This window comes from Perca flavescens, chromosome 22, assembly GCF_004354835.1.
Source record: "Perca flavescens isolate YP-PL-M2 chromosome 22, PFLA_1.0, whole genome shotgun sequence".
NCBI classification, from domain to species: Eukaryota; Metazoa; Chordata; class Actinopteri; order Perciformes; family Percidae; genus Perca; species Perca flavescens.
The window spans coordinates 10,063,622-10,084,177 of record NC_041352.1 but is presented as its reverse complement, the minus strand read 5'-3'; the positions used below and the strand labels follow the sequence as shown (position 1 = coordinate 10,084,177).

General features: G+C 39.8%; 1 protein-coding gene across 1 annotated transcript; it reads left to right on the top strand.

The window, feature by feature from the left end:
* The first annotated feature begins 3,486 nt into the window (after positions 1-3,486).
* bloc1s5 (biogenesis of lysosomal organelles complex-1, subunit 5, muted) lies at positions 3,487-8,648 on the top strand. The gene is made up of 5 exons (XM_028569493.1): positions 3,487-3,829; positions 4,269-4,351; positions 5,792-5,912; positions 6,647-6,705; positions 6,962-8,648. The coding sequence occupies exons 1-5, from the start codon at positions 3,811-3,813 to the stop codon at positions 7,133-7,135; spliced, it is 456 nt and encodes a 151-aa protein (XP_028425294.1). The 5' UTR covers positions 3,487-3,810; the 3' UTR covers positions 7,136-8,648.
* Positions 8,649-20,556: the final 11,908 nt, after the last annotated feature.

The following is a 20,556-nucleotide window of genomic DNA, read 5'->3' as shown; positions in this document are numbered from 1 at the left end:
GTTACAGGGGCGGTGTGGTCGGGCCGGGGAAGAGAGAGACACAGAGGCAAGAGCGTCACCGGGGCAAGCTCACAGGGCCAGTGGGCATGTTTGGTAATCCACAATCACAGACCTCCCACTGCACTGTTGGAGCACCGTTTGTGGAAGTGCTGCAGGAGATCATCTGGATACTGGCGAGCATGTATGCACAGGGGGGTGAAAGACTGCTGCTTTGGTCCTGCATGCTGTGTACAGATCACGTATGAAGAAGTGTAACAAAAAGATGAGGGAGAAATGTTGAATCTTACATGATAAGGGCAATAGATACATCTGGTATAGCGTGTATTGTGGTACACTAGGTTTCGGTGCTTAACAAAAAAATCTATACTTACAGTTTATGATTAAATATGATTATATGATTATATATGTGATTAGAAAAATATATATATTTTACTGCAATAATCAATTCATGGTTAATTTATTTTTTGTTCTTTCAACCAAACATCAAGCAATTAAACAGTATAAACTGAACTCATATTTGCAAAGCATAAAAGTCTGAACTTAGCAAAAGCCATTATATGATTAATAAAATGACTGAAATTACTTGACATTAAATGAAATAGGTCAATTAGAAAGAAATAGGTAATGTAAATATTGTAATTCTCTATAATGAACTTGCTGATTTAAATCAGTTGGTGCTCAACAGCAATTAACTGAAAGCTTTTTATGAATTATAAAAAGCTTTTAACGGCATTAAAAGGATTCTTATCTCATCAGTAGACAGCTACTGAAAATATACTATTGGATTAAACAATGGCGTATTTACCATACGTAACTTTCAATTATTTTTTTATAACTGTGAACATTGTTTTTATTTTTTAGTGACACTTTTTGGAGAGTGTCCCAGAAAGGCTATGTGTTCTGTGCAGGGGTGTCAAATAAAAAGCAGAATTCACTTAATAGACCTGTGGGACAGAAATACAGAGAAACACATGATCTGCTCTCATGCAACGAGCGCTCGCATGCAAACTGCAGCCGAGGATCACAACGCTCGCAGATAATGTTACAGAAGGACGCACATTTCCTCGTTATGTTGATGTTGGCTTTGCCCTCCAAATTCTTTAATGCTGTGGAAAGTTTCAGAGTAGTGGATGTTTCAACGTCTTTGTCTGAGAACTCATATGTAAAGCATTATTTCCAAACCCAAGCTAATTGTGCAAAATCTCATTCAACTACATTTCAATTTTTATTACATTTCAAATTAATACATATGATAGATGATTTAAATTCCAATTTTCTCGAGTCCAGAATTATATTTCAGAACTTGTTTTTCTGATTCCAAATCCAAATCATTTTGCTAATAATGGAACATCAATTTATTAAAGACTTCCATCTATTTTTAGTCTGTTATTGCTGGTCTACAAAAAACAATTATTCTTTTTGAAATGATTTTGTTATTTGAAAATGTCAAAAGTTTGAGTTAATAAATTGCTATTACACACTTTAGTACACACCTTTTTATTAATCTACAAAATATAATATATCCAGTAAGTATCTCTTTAATATCTCTTCATATTGTTTATTAGTGTAAACCACACAATAGATGTATGTAACTCTACTATTCTAATCCATCTAAATATGGTAAAGAACGCTGCATTTAACCAGCCTCTCTACCATTCAGGGTTGATCTAAATGTTTTTGATTTCACCCTGCAGAATCATGAATAAACAAAGCACATGACAAAAATGAGGCTACCATGAAGGGCTTGTTCTTATCCCTCGGCTGTTGATCAATCATTTAATCTCCTTAATAGGCCCAAATCAAAACTAATGGTGCATGTAATAAGTGTTTAACTAAACAATGTGGACAGTGGGGGACTTAAGTGGTGCCTTAATGATTTTCTCTTAACTGAGCATGACAGTCCTAATGAATTTAGGGCTCGCAAACAAACTTTTGACAACTAATATGCAACGTGTGCCCCAAACAATGCCTCTTCTCACTCTGACTGAATATCTGCATGCACTCTGCTCTTGCCACAAGTGCTGTGTTTATTAATACATTTATGCCAATATATTTGCATTGCATGAAGTGTAATAAAAGCATTTGCTAATCCAAGATAATTCTGTCACTGGGGTTTTGCCAGCCTTGGATTTTTAAAACTAATGTGAGACATTTGGTGCCATCTTGTGGTGACTCTGGTGTTCTCAAAGAAACATGCCTTCTATAAATGTACTTCTAATTCTAGCAAATTTCACCATAGTGACATCTTTATTAATGCAAATGTTGTATACCTAAAAAAAATACAAATGAATGTATCCATCCCAACATAGATACTCAGCAAAAGGGGCCTTCTCCATACCCATACAAATATGTGTTTGCTAATGTCTTAGGTAGGATTATTATATAAATTATTATCATTCACCATGGTGAATGATAATAATTGATGCTATATTTATTATACTGTAGTTAGTATCACTACATACAACATTTCCTTTGTTATTCCAATAGCTGTGATGGATTCATAGTATTCTACACTGTTATAATAGGATTATATTATTGTCTCCTGTGTGCACTGCACATCTCATATACTCAATATTAAATACTAAATACGCAACAGTGAGTAACCAACTGTGGACGCTGTATGAATATTAGATACTATAATCCTATTATAATAGTGTAGAATACTACAAATCCATCACAGCTATTAGTCCGTTTGGGAATAATAAAGGAATTATTGTAGAAGCTGGTGTATCCTCCTCCACCAGCAAGACACTTGCTTTTACATAATGGCAGCCTCAAAGTTATTCTTATTAATGGATTATTAGTGAAGTATAATGCAGAAGTAGGAATGAGTTCTCATAAATAAAGCCATTGGTTGCAATGTATTTATTTATTATTTTTCTTTTTATTAAGTGGTAGTCTACTATGATTTAAATGAACCAGGGGAAAGAGTGCAAGCAGACTGTGGAACAGGATTTATTTTTAATCCACAAAGTCAGGAAAAATGTTGAGTCTGTATTTAAAAAAGACAAATTCCTATATTATTGGTCAATTCAGTGCATTTTGTGTAGACAATTTTTATGTGGAAATTGCTTTTAAAACTAGGTTTTGATGTCACTCTGCTCCACCACAGAGCAAGACTGACATCTGCTGTCTTCAGTCAGGCAAAACCTCAGTCTACACTACTGGCTCTCATTCGGTCTCTCACACACACACACACACACACACACACACACACACACACACACACAACACACACACACACACACACACACACACACACACACACACACACACACACACACACACATAAGCTTGCAGGCATTTCAAACTTCCAGAGTTAAAAGCTCGTCACTGTAGCTTACTTTAAATAAAGACTGCATGAGAAAGTATTTTAAGTGGACTGGTAAAAAAAGAAGAAGCTCAAACCACGAGAGGACATCTTACTAAAGTGAATGTGACACCCCTCTCTCAGCCGTTTGGTTCAGTCCATGGCCTCGTACCCGGAAGTAGTAGTAAATATTTACATTGCAGTCAGCGGACTGACAGCTTCCATTCACATGACTGCAATTAGCAAAATACCATTGCAGTTTTTGTCATATTGTAGGGGGTCTTTATTACTATGTCATTAAAATATAGGCTACGTTAATAACTGATAGTTTAGGTCAGCTAGGTAGCGCTATCGCTTTCATAATTAGTTGCCAGTTGGCTGACTATTTGGAACATTTAGCAAGTGATTAGCTAGCACTTAGTTAGTAACTAGCTAGCTGCTCCAAAGGAGACCACTTTAATTTAACTACTAAAATTAAGGTGCCAGCAGAGTTTCTAAGAATGGACAAAATTGCTAAAGGTGAGTGAAATCCACAGCAGAAAAATCCTTCTCATTGTCGGCATGTTAGCGTGTTTTCCTCGCTGTTTACCTTTTTATTATCTTATTAGCTGATAAAGTAGGCCTACAGATAGATAAGAGGCTATTCAAAGTATAATTTAGTGTCAGCAACAGTGTGATAGACATTATGATTTGTTTGGTTTTCTTTAAAACACTATACTTTCTCAAGCTTTCAAAAGAAGGAATAAGGTTGTAAGTAGGTTAATAATGATTCAATGATAGCCTACCTTTTATAGCATGCAGGCTATCAAACACAACATTAAAGGCATGCACAGATTGTTAAGGTGTGCTTGGATAATGGTTTTAAAACATGATACTAACTTTCATAATGTTGTTCATATGTATCCTCTTTGTTCTCATTGTTTTAACTGAATCTAATTTGAGCTGTTTGGTGATGCAGATGTGGGTGATATCCAGTCCCGACTGTTAGACCACAGACCAGTCATCAATGCAGAGGTCCGCTACTTCGTGAGAGAGTTTGAGGTACCCGCATGACAATTATGTTATTTATAAGACTAAAGACCATTTTTAAAATTCTCGAATTACTTACATTTGTCATGATGACGTAACACGGTGCCTTGGTGTTTGTCTTGTGGGTTTAGTTCCACTGATGAAAGATATTTGGACTTTTTACCTTTTTATTTAGATTTGTTTGTCCTTCAACACTGCTGTCACTGACTAAACTGTACTTCAGTCGCAGGCCACACCAATTGATGTGCTATCACTCTTCCCAGTATTAGAAGAACGATGAACATTAAATCCTGTAAGACCCGCATCAGAAAGCCTGCTATGAATACATATAGAAAAATGTTATTACATTTTTATTTATTTAATAAAAAAAGAGAGACAAATTGCAGGTGGGCACGGAACACAGTAGATGTGCAAACATAAAGTGTTAGTGTAATTTGTCATTATGTTTTAACCATGCACCTCAATAAATGAACTGCAAATTTCAGTACAGTGTGTTATTATTATTTTTACTATGATCAAGCACTGAATTTAGTTTTTCTCATAAAAATCTTTCTGTTTTTAGTGTTTATTTTTATTATTGTTATTTATTTATTTTGAATATTGTACATATTAGATATTCTGATCTACACTCCGTACTAGTTGGTGAAGGTAATGCACCAAATCGTTGTTTGCCAACCGCCAATAAACCTCAATAAAGAAGAAGGTTTTTAGTGCAGATTGGCTTGTTCAGAAATATTTCTTAGCCAAATAGCATATAACATATTTAAAGATACAGTATTTTTCTGTTATTAAAAAGTCAATGCCGTGAGTGTAATTTGTCTCACTCATTTTAATGAAAGATATATGTTAAGACCCTGTGCAAGACTAAATGACTTAAAGTGCTCATATTATGCTTTTTGGCTTTTTCCCTTCCTTTATTGTGTTGTATATCTTTTTGTGCACGTTATAGGTTTACAAAGTGAAAAAGCCCAAAGTCCACCCCCAAGGGACTTACCATCTCCAACAGAAAACACTGTTCACAAACTGCTCCAAACCGCTCTATTGTAGTCCAGCCTTTACTTCTGTGACAAACGTGGGTCACTTTGTAACACACGTTATAATGCTCGCCTAGCTGCTAGCGTGGCACGTCCTCATACTCTGCTTCTGACTGGCTAGTAGTCCTTACCTAGGTACTGCGCATGTGCGACTCCAAACAAAGATGGAACAGAAGTGCGATGCCTCACTCGGTAGCTAAAACAGAGAGCTCAACACACAGGGTGAAAAAAGGAGCTGCAGCAATGTGTAGTACAACAAAAATATGTTTTGTTTTTTTAAATTAAACCACATAAACTTATTCTTGTACAACCTCTGCAGTAAATACAATTATGAACCTGAAATTGAGCATAATATGAGCACTTTAAGAACCTATGTGGTATGTGTGACAACACTGAGCTTTCCTCTGCTGCTGTTTAGGAAAAACGTGGACACAGGGAGAGCAGACTGCTGGAGAACCTCAATAAAATGGTTTCGGAAACAAATGAGCAAATCCTGCCAACAGATTTAGAGGGCATGATGTCTGATGTTGTTAAACGGTGTAAGTCTCCTCTCTCAGATTCACACTTGAGACTTTGTAAATTGTGCCAAGATTGTGTCATTACATGCTTCACCTGACATCTAATTAGACACTAGGATTTGTCGCCATGTCTTTAGAAATAAAGTAATATAATGCAATATTTTATTTTGTTGGTCAGTTTACAGTTTTATCCCATAAGTCTGCCATTATGAAAACAATGTGTTGATTGTCATGTCTATTGCTAATATATATATATATATATATATATATATATATATATATATATATATATATATATATATATAAAAGACATTCAACAAGAAAGAAATTATGCTATTATCTCTTCTAACTCAAACTCATTTTCTGTGAAGAACATAAAAAATAACTTATTTTCAATGACTACACATGATACACATGTGATGAAAAAATTTAAATGATCATGTGATCTCACAGGGGTAAATGGCAAATATGAACCATACATGATGTATATATCATTGGTAATTGAGCTAAAGTAAACATCTGTTAAGTAGTTTTACATAAACTGTTATGGCTGTATTGATTTAAAAGCCTAATAATGTGGGTCCACCAGACCCGGGAACATTGGCTGTGTAACACAAATATGAACACCACACAAGGGTTAAATAACTGTACTATATTTTGAATTCCTATGATGGTCTGATGACACAAGAAAGTTGTTTTTATATTAATGTTGTGTTTTGAATATAAATATTAAGAATATGTTTTGTCTCCCACAGTGGAGGCTGCTAATCACATGGCAGAGAGAGTCCAGCAGAGGGAGCTAGAGGCACAGCAGGTAAAAACTACCCAAGGCAAAGGACTTCTAGCAAGTGGTCACATTATCATAGCCTAAAAAAAAAAATGATTGGATTTCAAATTGTACAGGCATTTATGATACTGTGTCTACTCAGTGTATATACAGCACCTGTAGGCTGAATGCCAGTGTCCAGACACCACATGATCCATGATCAGCATCTATAGTAAGTAGAAGTAGTACAAGAAGGAGAATTGAGACAAACGTCATAATTTCTCATCTTCTTGTGTCCTTCCAGAGCCTGCAGCTGCAGGTGAACATGGAGCGTTTGAAAGATGATTGGGCAGAGTTTCTAAAAGAACAGCAGAGATTAAAGGAGGAGGTGAATGAAGAGCACGCCAAGGCTGTAGGACAACTCAGCACCACGTACAGCGAAAAGAAGAAGGACTTGACCAGGTTTTCACTCCTCTAATCAGTTGATGTTTGCGAGGGTGTGAGTGAACAAACCTCTCTTAATACATGCTTGTGTTTGTTATGGACATAGACGTCAGTTCTGCTGCACGTGCAAAACGAAGCTATCGCCTTTGATTGATGAACTCAGCCGTTGGCATAAAACGTAGAGGTTTTGCGCCTGCACAATACTCAACATTTTCCAAATCGTGAATATGAAAGTGCGATTAACAACGTGGCATTTTACTGGCCATCAAACTCACAAAGTTTCTGTCTTTAGCGCATGGAATTTTCACGGCACCTAGAAGGTCTGGAACATGTCATTTCTAAACAAGCAATCATGTGATTGTTCCTTGGCCGTGAAGTTTTCAACATTTCAAGATTTTTAATGGATGCCTGCCTGAAGGGTGCAAATGATAAATTTGCATCTGCCTCAAGTTGAAAGGAACCTGGAGTTGAGCACCAAGGCGAGATATTCTAAGCCCTGAAAGCTAGATCATTAAATGTTAAAGGAGCCCTTCTGAGCAGGTGTGTTTAAAGCACAGCTCAAGTGTTGCAGAAACAAGCTCAAACTAAACAGTTTCCAGAACAAATCATCCCTCGTCAGCTATCCCGTGTTTGGAACATTTGACCTCTGACGTTAACTTTGTGTAAACCAACTGTCTTGAAGTAACTTTCATTATAAAAGGCCTTTGCTGAAACCAATTTGAATGATCAGCAGCAGCTGTTTTTTGTTTGCTTTGCCACCTCAAATCTGATTTAAATGAGTTACAAATCCAATATTTTCATTGCTGTTTAAACAGAAAAAAACATGAATCACATTTTGTTCTTCTGGTTTGAATTTCTGTCTGGTCATGTGTACATAAAAAAGATAAACACAAAGTGTTCATTTCTATTTTGTATTTATCATATTAATTGCACACTAAGGCATTTACAACAGTGGAAATATTCACCTTATACAGTTGTATCCCAGTTATACAGCAAACACAATAATATATAAAAGTTGTAATATATAAAAGTCTGCGTGGGTCTTGACCCTGAAGCGGAGGTTGATGTTAGACACGCAGCACTTTTAATGAAGGGTTTTGTTTTTGCTCCAGACAATGGTAGACTGTCGGACAGGTTAATGGATGGGTGGGCACGCTGGGCACATTCCTGGCATGGCTGAGAACAGAGTTCATCTCAGACAATGTAATAGAACAAATATTTTAGATACCCCCCCCTTCACATCCCTGCCACACACTCCTTTAAACTGCCCAGACACCTCAGCTGTCAAATGTCTCTTCTAAAGAAGCAAGTTTAGACTTTAGTTTAGACACCTCATCCATCAGCCAAAGTAAAACAGAGTTTCTGTAAGAAAAATAAGAATAAAACAAAACAAGCCAGCAGTGGAGCCCTTCCACTGTGACAACACAGCTGAACTCAGTTACTGTATGTATCCCCTTTCACGGAAGCTTTTTTTCCATTTGGCTAGCTATGACCTGCCCCCCGCTCTCATGCACAACCACCCTCCAGTTACTGTGTGTGTGTGTGTGTGTGTGTGTGTGTGTGTGTGTGTGTGTGTGTGTGAGAGAGAGACAGAGTCAGCGATGGCTGGCGTCAGAGATCAGAGAGGGCACTGACATGCCAGCAGATGTACGTCTGCATGTGTGTGCATGCCTTTCCTCCGCCTCGGTGACTGCAGCTGTCCAATTTGGAGACAGCCCATCATCAGCTAACGAGGAGCGACAATACGGAAACGTGGCCCACCTCTGCCAGCGAGGCGCCTTTTCATCTGCCCTTGTTTATTTTTTGGTTTCGTTGGAAAGAAAAAAAAACAGTCAGAGTACACGAAAGGTCACCGTTAAAGTCATATGAGTGTTAGCTTTTCATGAGTAGAGTCATAAGCTTAAACCAAGTACTTGTTGGGTCTGATAAGTACAGGATTTATGTGTAAGAATGACTTTTGGCATTGCTGTGTAATGTCAGATTAGAAAAGAAATCAGCCACAGTTTGGATAACTTTGTGAACTGATTTTAGCTCAGGGAATACACAAAAGTGGTTCTTCTAGGATTAAACACTCAACAACAGGTGCGCTTGTAGATCTGGACATTAGTTTGACCATATCTCTGGTTAATGCCAGGCCAGCTCTTTGCTGGTTCCAAACCAGAAAAGACCTGCCTAATGACCAGGCTGAGGCAGTGTGGGAGAGCTCCCAGGTCCATCTCTAAAGCACTAAGACCATTGCTGTCAATAATAATAATAAAATGCTTTGCCAAACTAAATTGACATTAAGCAATCTGGGATTTACATCAACATCTGTTTGAGGCTGAGGGATTGCAATAACAACAGGTTTCGACATTCATAGGAATTTGGGTTCTAAGTTAAAGTGCAGGCTGAAAAGTAAAATAAAGCCAGAAATCTTAGCACCTGGTCAAGTCATTGTTGAGTGACTGGTGTTGATCAACAAAGTTGCACAAAGAGTGCCCTAATTAGTGGTATAAAACAGGAAAATTCAAAGTGTAGATTGACATCAGATTTATTAACATTAGAGCTATCTGAGATCTTTAGAGAGCATCTGGTTTATCTGGATAGATATTCGTCAAACGTTAATAGGAAACTGTTACGCGTCCCATGTACTCAGGCTGCTCAACCTTTCCTCTACACCGACCAGTAAGGCGACTCCGTGTGCAGTAAAGGGTTGGGCACGGGCTAAAATCTCCCCTTATCATCCTCCTCAGCCTGCTGCCTCATGTCTCTGGACCCTTGTTGGTTTGTTTTTTGTCTCCAGTGTGCATCAGAGAGCAGCGTGCTCTTCCTGTTTTGAAGGGAGAGCAGTGCTCTCGGGCCATGGAGCTGCCGTTCCCCGTGCCAACACAAATGGTGAAGGAAACAGCAGCACCCAGCTGGAGCTCTTTTGGGCAACGTACAGAGATAAGGGGTGTGTTGGTTAATGCTATCTGATGCTCTGTCTGAAAAGAGCTTTCCACATCCAGTGGAAAAGAATGAAATGTATCACAAGGATGATAATATAATAAAGACAACAGGATCTGATTTTAGTCAATGCTGAATTTGGAGCCGACAGAACTGTTGAAGCTTGGCTCGAATGACAGAACAAATTCAGTTTAATCAGCCTACAGTGCTACTCAGCACTAAATGTTCCCAACATCTGCTTGTAACTGTGACCAAATCTCAACATGTCAATAAAACTACACTTGACACTAATCACGTGCATATGAAGTATGTGAGATCTGCAAAAAACTGTATGTAGTTTTTGGATTTGTTAATAATACACTCAATATACTGTACATGTGATCCATGTACGTACATACATATTTAAAGAACCAGCTCTATGAGGATTGTATACAGTGAGACAATAGGGCAATGCAAAAGTGCAAATAGTCATGGAATCAAATAATTAAAGGTGCCCTGCCACACGTATTTCATTACTTTGTGGTAGTTCTACCATGGACTCTGTAACATTTTTTGTGGAATAAATGCCTTGGTTACCTTGTTTCAAGCCATTCTAGCATGGTATAGAAAGCCTACAGGAAGACTCAGCTCGATTTCTGCCAGTTCTCATTAATATTCAACAAGCTAAGCTGTTTGAATCTGATTGGTTAAGAGCTAGCCAATGAGAACCTGGCTGTCAGAATCCTTTACCCAGTGTCAGTACCCGATCCGTTCCACCTGCACAATCCGTTCTGCGCATGCGCAAGATGTTTGCGCATGCGCAAGATGTTTGCGCATGCGCTGTGGTACGATGATTTACGACACTAACCGATATGTTCCCACACTAGCCTCCACCGGAAAGCTAACGTTAGTTTAGCTAACAGTTCATTTGGCTAACCGCTAGCTGATTGTAGCGGTCTGCCGTCCGTCCGCCTCCACAGTTAAGCTAACGTTAGTTTAGCTAACAGCTAATTCGGCTAACCGGTAGCTGAGACAGCATGCAAACTTTTAAAAGACCCTCAAAATAAAACTTCAAAACAAACGTTAACATATATAACAGCTGTTACGTCAGTTCAACTTAACTTGTGCTCATTTAAAATACAATCACTCAATACTTGTCTTTATTGTTACTGTAAAGTCTTAATTTTGCTGTAGCCTGCTTTTCCCATTATATTTGACTTAACGTTATTTTAGACTGAATCTAGCTGTCCGTTCTGCCTGCACGATCCGTTCTGCGCATGCGTTATTTGTCGGCTAGCGGTTAGCCGAATTAGCTGTTAGCTAAACTAACGTTTGCTTGGGTGGAGGCTAGCGTGGAACAGATCGGGCAGGTCGTAAAACGGTATTATCATCTGCGCATGCGTGAACATCTTGCGCATGCGCAGAATGGATTGTGCAGGTGGAACGGATCGGGTACTGACACCCAGCCCAACTGGGCGAGCTAATGAATAGTAATGACCTCAGGCAATATGATGTCAGACTGACCAGCTTTTTTAATTGGCCTGATTTCTCTGCTTATTTCTTTTTAGTGGCTAGAGCTGACAAAGGAGGTAGCCTATTTAAAAAAATGCAAGTAAAAACGGTTTTGTATGGCAGGGTACCTTTTAAAGAAATATAACATGTTGCTTATATATCTGAGGTAAGTGAATATGCAGTGTATTTTCACAGATATTTGTTATATATTTAAATTATGTGTTTAACACTATGACATATATCATTTATTCGCTCGATGGTGTTTTAAGCCCCCAATGTCAACTTCAAGGCAGTGCTGCGTCCGTCAACTTCAAGGCACCTAACCTTAACCCTAACCCTAGCTCTAACCATTGCCTAATCCTAGTGCCGACGACGTTGGGGGCTAAAACACCAAACACCTAAGTGTTCATCATAGTGACAGCCTGTGGGAAGAAGCTGTTCTTGTGTCTGGTTGTTCTGTAGCGTATGTAACATACAGGTAATTGTGATTGCAGGACACTGTACTGCGTGATCATAATGTGTCCATGTTTCTATAGTGTGAGCTTTGTTCACAGTCTTGTATACATCCTGACAAAGGCCATTTGGATTATTGTCTCTGGCTTCTTTATCAGGATAAAATGTACACTTTTATGAGCTTTGGTCAAACTCAGCTTGTGTTATGGCTTGATATGTAACTATTTATTCACTCTACTGCTAGACTGTTTGAAAACTAATAAAATACCAGTGGAGGTTAAATTTCCTTGAAGAAACAAATAAAATACACATGATCTCAGAGGAGTGCTACAGTTTGCTATGAAGCTGACAGCAAAGCTGGCGTTACTAAACATTTTCTTTTTGGTGTGATCGCCTTTTCATTTCAGTTGACTGATGAGAAAAAGCAGGTCTAACAGAAACACAATTTCACTGTTTTGTGTTGGAACAATAGAAAGGGAGTAGGTATTCATCACCCCTGCTTATGAGAATTTTCAGCCTCTGCATGCTCACTCTCTTTCTTTTGTGCTACATGATGGGCCCCTGTTACTCAATTACTAAGGGGTCCAAAATGAAAATGCCAATGGACAAAAGCACCGCGCTTCCAAGTTAATAACCCGGCATAAAACCACCCCAGGGAGTCGGTGATGGGTCCTGGCCGAATGGCAATGCAGGTGGCAATATGAATTCTTTGGCAATAGCAAACATTCACCCAGTGGATCTCTAAATAAGAGAGGGAGAGCTCTCAAAGCTGCAGTAAAACAAATTAAGAAATTGATATTTCTCTGAGGGAACGTTGCAAGGCATGCTGGATAGTCTCAGATTTCTAAGGCATCTTAGAAAATGAGCACTGGGTGGCACATAAAAGCAATCATTGGAAAGAAAAGGAATGAAAATTAAACGTCCCACCTTTCACTATAAATGCCAGCTTAACAAGCACTGATATGCTCTCTGGTGACAGCTGACACTGTGACATGTCAGTTTTTATTCTGTACAGTGAGCAGAAGCATGGTTTCTTAACCAGATTTCATGATCAGATTATCTCTCTTTGAAAGACACACACTCCGTTGCCGTCTTCTGTGCATTAAAGAGCCAAAGGTCTAATTAGCTGAACTTTTTGTGATGTTTTGCGTCTGTTCAGTTTCATCAGACAGCCTCGCTAATACAACAGCTCCGTGCTCCTGCCAGCTCCAAGAAACACAGATAAGAGTCCAGCAACAACAGACACCTTCCTCAGTCAATCACAGGGCAAACAATGGCCAGAGAGGACGCGGAAAACGGCCTGTCATCGGCCAGTGGCCACCAGCTGCAACAAAGGTTGTTGTCGTCTAGATTCCTGAACCAAGAGGAATGTCTAGCTTCTCTGCCAACCACATACCTTCTCAATTGCTTTGATTTTCCCTGTTTTCTGTACCAGGCAGGTATTTTCCTGATGCTATCTCTCTTTGACTGTTGCCGTTTCAATGTTACCCTAAACTATAGAACAGAAATTCTTACAGCATCCAAATAGTAGTAAGAAAGTTTGCTCATATGAAAAAAGTTGAACTTGCCCAAACTGTATTAAACCAGCAGGAACTGATTATTTTTTTTGCCTCTTGTGGGCAGCAGAAACAAGCTGTAAACTCAATACTGACATATTATCACATTTTTCAGTTGATAGCGAACTTGTTAGGAAACATAGTTTACTATTAACTCATCCAGCAGATATGACATAATGTAAACATTCGTTTGGAGTCGTTCAATATTAACTCTCTCTGTTTTTGGTCTCCACCAACTCCTGAGGGATATATGTGGCTCTTTAGCAGCTATGAACTACAGTATGTTCACAAGCTAGCCGCTAACTTTGGTGCTGTGCAGGAAGCATGCAGTGGGCTTTTTAGAGCTTTTTTCCTTGAAAATGGCTGCCTGTAGTGGCGAGTAGCATCTTCCTGCAATAGAGGAAGTTGCAGTTTCATGACCGCATTCATAGGACCCTGTTTCTTTGGTTGGATGCTTAAAGGTAGTTACCATAACCATATCCCAAACTCTGTCTTTCAACCTAACCCTTCCTCCACCGAGGAGCTGCGGGGGAGGGTCTGGCTGGTTCACACAGCATTCCAGGATGGGAGAAAAACGTGCTCTGGTCTAATGGCATTTCTTTAAACCAATCACAATCGTCTTGGGTGGTGCTACGCACCGGGAAAAGCAGCGGTGCCGCTGGGAAGGAACTTGTTTTGGTGGAACATGTACGTTCAAAAGTTGTTTTTAGTCGTGCAACAGAAAACTCAGATTGGACAGTCTAGCTAGCTGTCTGGATTTACCCTGCAAAGATCTGAGAAAAGGTTAACCGTAGTCCTCATAAATTTTTTGTTTAAAGTTTAAATGCCAACACAAAGGCTAACCCAACGCAACAGATATCCGGCCTAAATGAGTTAAATCCAGCGGAATTTCCGTCGGTAACAGAGCAATCCCAGAAGTGGAACGTCGAATATATAGACTAACTTAACCCTAACTTTACCCCTTCATAGCTAGTAAGCTGCTAACGGATGTGTTGAGGCTTGCATGCTGCGGTCCTGAAACTGCAGCTTCCTTTATTATAGTAACATGGTAGGCTATAGGTTGTGGCTGGAAATGTCACTATGAGAACTACATTTGTAAATTTGTCACTAAGAGTGACGCCTTCCACACACAAGAGGCTTTATTATAGCCGCTTTAAATAATTAGCTCACTGGATATCCAGCCAGTACAAGCTCAAGTAAGTCAATTTACTTACTTTACTGAACTTCCTGCCAGCTCATTGGACTCTATATTTACATCTTCCTCCATTTAAATGTTCCTGTTGTGAAATAAGAGGTATGATTTCAAATCTACTGTTCATGAGAAAACCCTTTTCTTTATTTATACTCATTGTTTGAGTATTGACCTGATTATTGAAGTCATGAAACCGAGAGGAGAAAGGTAAGAAATATAAAGGTTGGTAAAATAAGTAACAGAGATGTTGTTATATAAAGTGAAAATCTTTGAAAATTGAAAATGAAACTAATAGTCAAAATATTCAAGTATGTTGTTCGTGAGTTCAGTGTTCAGCGACTTTGTGAGAACGTCAGCCATACCCACAGGGCTTTTCCAAAGGAATATTTTTTTCAGTTTCTTCAACATTAGGAATACTATAAAATAAAAGTGATATAGCTGGAAAAGTTCAAATAGTCAATGAAATCGGACACCATTCTAAGTGAACAGGTGGTTTCCAGATTCGGTCCAGATGTTTGCAGCCACAATTTCTTACTGATCAGCCCTAATTTACTGTCTTTTTCACTTTAACCTATAGAAAAAAATAAAGGTCAATGCCAAGAAATAATCTATCTAATACATTTCCCAATACAAAATGTGTCCCTTTCATCATTTCGAGATTTTTAAGAACTAATTACACACATCATAGATTGTAAAATGATTGTTCATATAAACTACACCAAAAAAAACAAGTGAATCGGCTGTAAATAACAGTGATTGTAGGATTCTTCTTTCTTTCAGTATAGACGGAGGCTTTTTGGATGCCTCCCAGCTCATGATAAATGATAGGCATCTTAAAAAAACAGGATTATCCCTGAACATTTTTGGGATTCTAAAGTGTAATAGAAGAAAAAGACAAGCTCCCAAAGTAGGGAACATTTCACATAGCTAATTAAGCATAACACTCCTTAAATAAATACTTTTGTCCCATGTACCATTTGTCAGTTGGACCCAAGACAGAAGGATTTCTCTAGTTGTTCTCAGAGTGAGCCCTTTGCTCTCAATGAATGATCTCACGATGAGCTCTCCAAGGAGCATCTCATATCCACCTACCTCAGCCCCTGAAACCCAATAAATCTATCAGTGTCTGTGTGTGTTACCCATTCAGGAAATAGAGATTCCCTGCTGTGGATCATAGCTAAAACCCATCCTGACTGACAAAACAATGAGGCAGACGGAGGAACAAGGTGCACACTTGTTTGTGCCTCTGTGTAGATGTGGGTTTTGTGTCTGTGTGTGTTTCTAGCGGCTCTAGCCCATGAACCCCCATCTGAATGTGAGTCAGCCTCTGATCCCCGCCTTCTTCAGGGAGGCCCGGGCTCTTGGCAGAGGAATGCATAGGAGTGGGCTCCTTCAATAAAGGCAACTCTCTTTCAGGGCCTTGGGACGGCCCTGGGCTTTACTTTTCATTGTTTCCCTCCCCTGTCTCTCTGAACCCAAGTGGGCTGCTGCTACTGCTGCTGCTTCGTTTCAAGCATAATGGCTTTACCTTGAGGCTGAGGGAGAAAGAAACAGAGGAAGGGAGTCCAGAGCTTAATGTATGACTCACCTACTGCATGCCCATGTTAAGCACATGGTCTCAATACATCTTGACATGGTTGTGTGTGTCATTCAGCAGATAATGCAGAATCATGTATTTAATCAAATATTTTAAAATAGATTGGGTTTTGCACCAACTTAGGTAGAAAGAAACCAGGAGAAACAGGTGAAGGAAAGTCCTGTAAAACAAGTGTGTTCCTTTTACAGAACAGACATTTATAGTTTGACAATTTGGGAAATACACTTGTTTCTTGCAACAACAAAAAAGAGATGAGAAAGTTGATACCACTCTCATGTCTCTACTCTAAATATGAAGCTACAGCCAGCAGCATGTTAGCTTAACTGTTAGTTAGTGAGCTTTAGAGGTGCTGGTAGGTGGATTTTGTTACATACAGACAGGGCCAGGTTAGCTGTTTCTCCCTGCTTCCAGTCTTTATGCTAAGCTAAGCTAAATGGCTGCTGGCTTTAGCTTTATATTTAACACACAGACATGAGAGTAGTATTGATCTTCTCATCTAACTGTCAGCAAGAAAGCCAATAAGCAATTTCCCAAAATGTCATAAAATCCCTTTTAGAGGTGAGGAAAGACAAGATTTACACCTACTATACACTTTCCTTGTTAGCGACTTCCAAGCCTTTACTACCTCTCTTTTAATGATCCATTGAATGCATAAATTTAAACTTGTACTCATTGCTCTGTAGTGTCATTGAAGTCTAGCAGACATGTGGCTGGAGTACAACTAAGCTTTTTTGAGAGCTATGATATGGGGAGAAGAGAAAAAGTCCAGGTAAAGGCGCAACAGATAAAGCAAATAAGTAGCCTAACAGTAAAAGAAAAACTGAGAGATAAGAGAAAAGAGAGGAACAAAGATAAGGAAGAAGGAAGTGAAAGATGGGATAGGAGAGAAAGACACAGAGAAGGGAAGACTGGTCCCTGGCCTGCAGTTCAAAGCAGGCAGTGAGCAGCAGCTCCAGGCGGTCCTCCCAGCACCTGCCGCTGCCCCACAGCCAAGTCAAACACATTATTCCAGCAGACGCACTGCTTAATGGCTTCTGTGGAGAGACCTTTACCGGGTCCATGACTTCCTCTGTGGACGATCAGAGGTGCAGGCTGCTCTGACACACTCAGATGCTTCCTAAAACTGGTTCTTACTCACTGCCTACACAGGGAGACACATCCAGGAGAGTACACACACACACACAGCCACAACTTTCCTATGTGTGATCCAGCCGATCATTTTATTGCACATCTGCTTAAGAGTGGATAAATCCAGACACCTGTCGGAATCATAACCTCACCTAAAGTACCTAAGGACTGATGAAGCATGCGTACAATAAAAGACTTTTACAGTAAAACATAAACACCTGGTTCAAGCATTGTGCCCCTGTCTGCCCACTCGAATGCAGCGCTCTGTTAAAGGGACCTGGGTTGTGGTTGGACCCGAGTCAATATGAAGCAGAGAACAAATCATCCTTAGGAAAACAGTAAACATCTGTTTTGTGACTTGGCCACCTCTCACTGGCAATGTCAGCCTGACCTCAATGAGGCTGGGCCCCTTTTACATTTTCCATGAGAGCGAGCGGCAGTACCAGTAAATGGGTGACAGCATCTGTAATTTCTTTTTTTTTCTTCAAAAAGCAGGGGAAAATAAAAACAAACCTTGACGTAATGAAGGCAGGTACTGGGGCACTCTTAACCTGTCTTGCAGTATTTACAGAAAGAATAAAACCATGGACAGTCTTTATATACGGCTTTTGCTCAGGCAAAGTGAAGCCTCATTGGTTATTGATGACATTTCCGGCTCGCCTCATATGAAATACTGTCTGCTGAAATATCACTTTAGAGCACTACTTTCCTTGTAGCTTCAAGCCTTCATGGCAGCCGCTTGATTTGTAGGTCGGAAAATGATATGGATGCACCGCACATGTAAGAGCAACCTAGCATATTCATTTCTTGTACCAAAACACAGTATGTCATCCTCTACTGAACTTTGTAAGGCAATTCTGTTTTCTATTTCAGAGGCTGGGCCCGGCTCCCAAAGCAGCTCCCATGGAGCTGGTAGCATTTCAATGGTTGCTCAAGGGCACTTTAGCAGAGTGAATGCTCTCCAATGTGTGGGCTTCAAGTAGGTCTCTGTTATTATTATTTTTACCACGATATAAATCAGTGCAGCATATTGTGTTTGATAATGCTAAGGGCAATAGATCAATAGACCCTTTTAAAACATCTCAAACACGCTAAACATCCATCCATTGTTTCTTTGAATGATGGTTAAATAGAACATTAAAGATATCAAAAATATAACGTATAGTTTTCAAAGGCTCTACTGTAAACGATGACTCATTTGCAAGCTGTACTAAATTCAGCTGAGCTTAAAACTTCCCACTCCCACTGAGGCACCAGTGGACATGTTGATAGCCGGAAGAGGCTGGCCTGCAATCTGGAAACGCCAGGATGTCTATGAGTCTGGGCCCATTTTCTCCTCTTCTCTCATACTCTCATACTCTTGTTCTCTACTGTCTTCTCCCTCTCTCTGTCCCACCTCAACCCCCTCACAATCTGGCCAGTATGATAGCTTTACCAGCAGGAAGTGGGGCTTTTACAGTGAAGGCTCTGGACCAAGAAGCATCTGTGAGAGGCAGAGTCCAAGTCCAGGTGGGCCCTATCACCACCTGTTGTGTCTCACCTCAATGTTCCCCAAATTGCTGTGCAATTAATTTTACACTTGAAAAGATAGAGAAGACAATAAATGGTGAAAGTGATAGCCTGAGTCTCATGGCAACTCCATGGTGATCACCATATGAGGTATGTAAACAAGATCAGAATGTCAATATGTTTGCATTTTACACAGGAAATGAAACTCTACCGCACATTGAATAAAAGGAACTTCTTCAATCACACTCTTTTTGCCCAAAATGTTCATTCACCCTTTGCACCGAGCAGACAATCCAAGTTGACGATATAGAGGAAGTAAATGTTGTACGAAGTTTTCTGGTGAGCCTGCAGAAGGATCATAACCTGACTCCGCCAGATGGATTGCTTCGCATTTGCTCGGCATATCCATCTGGGAACTTTCCGTTGGAGAACTTTTGGGAAGGGGCGGAATACTGGTTATTTGATTGGATGAAGCATCTGTCTATCACCTATGTTGGTGATAGACGGGCCAAATCAACCAATCAGATCCACGAAGCGTATGAAAATACAACCACAAGCCCGCCCTTGCTGCTGCAGGCAAAGCTTAACTCGTAAGCTCAGCATGCAAGCAACATGTCGGTAAAGGATATTTGCCGTTTGTGTAACGAGAATTTAGGAATAAAAGGCACCATTTCAGGTTCCCGGACCATATTCCAAAAGAAGGATCCAAGAGAAAAAAAGCATTAGCGAGCGGCTAACAGAATTAGGGCTACCGCTGGCTGATAATACTGGTTAGCTGAGTGGATAAACCATCGGTCTATCACCACCTAACCCACCTCAAAACCAACGCTGATTGGCCCGGTCGTTTGGCTAACGGCTCCAAATTTTCTCTGCCTCAAGATGTCAGACTGATCTGCGAGTGGAAAACTGGAGCTTGCGAGATCAGGACGGTCTCACGAGGCTAGAGGGATCATGCTCTGCCAGAAAACCTAAGGAAATCACCACGGCTTAAGTCTGTGAGGTTGTACTTAGGCACAGCTAAATGCTGACATCAGCATGCAGAAGTCTAAGGAAGAGCGTTGGTGTGCAGACCTAATTATTATTTTTATGCTATTGTTTTGATTCAGCACCCATCCCATTGGGCATGAGGGATGTTCATGTCTTTTTTATCATTCCTTAATGTCAGCATGCTAACATGCTCACAAGGTCAAGCAAATATTGTAAGTTTAGTTAGTATGCTATATCCTATAACATAACCATTGAACGCCACTTGCAGGCTCTGGCGTTGCTGCTGTTTTCAGATAAATATCTCCTGTATGAAATTCTGCGCCTTTGCCAATAGTCAAGATTCAATTTCATGATGTTTGAAGCCATTTTTGCAGGAGCATTTTTTTTTTCTCAAACAAAAAACAGCCATTTCCAGTCGCACCTGTCAATATCCAACCTGTTTACAGCAGTTGAGTTTCAAGCAGTGGAAAGGCAGCTGACCCTGAAAGTACAAGCCTTGTGGAAAATGATGGTCATTCCAATTCTGTTGATACCTAAGGAGACTTGGCACAGCTTTAGTCATCCGCCTGGATCCAGCAGAGAGCATGTAGAACATAAAAACACTTTGGATACATCAG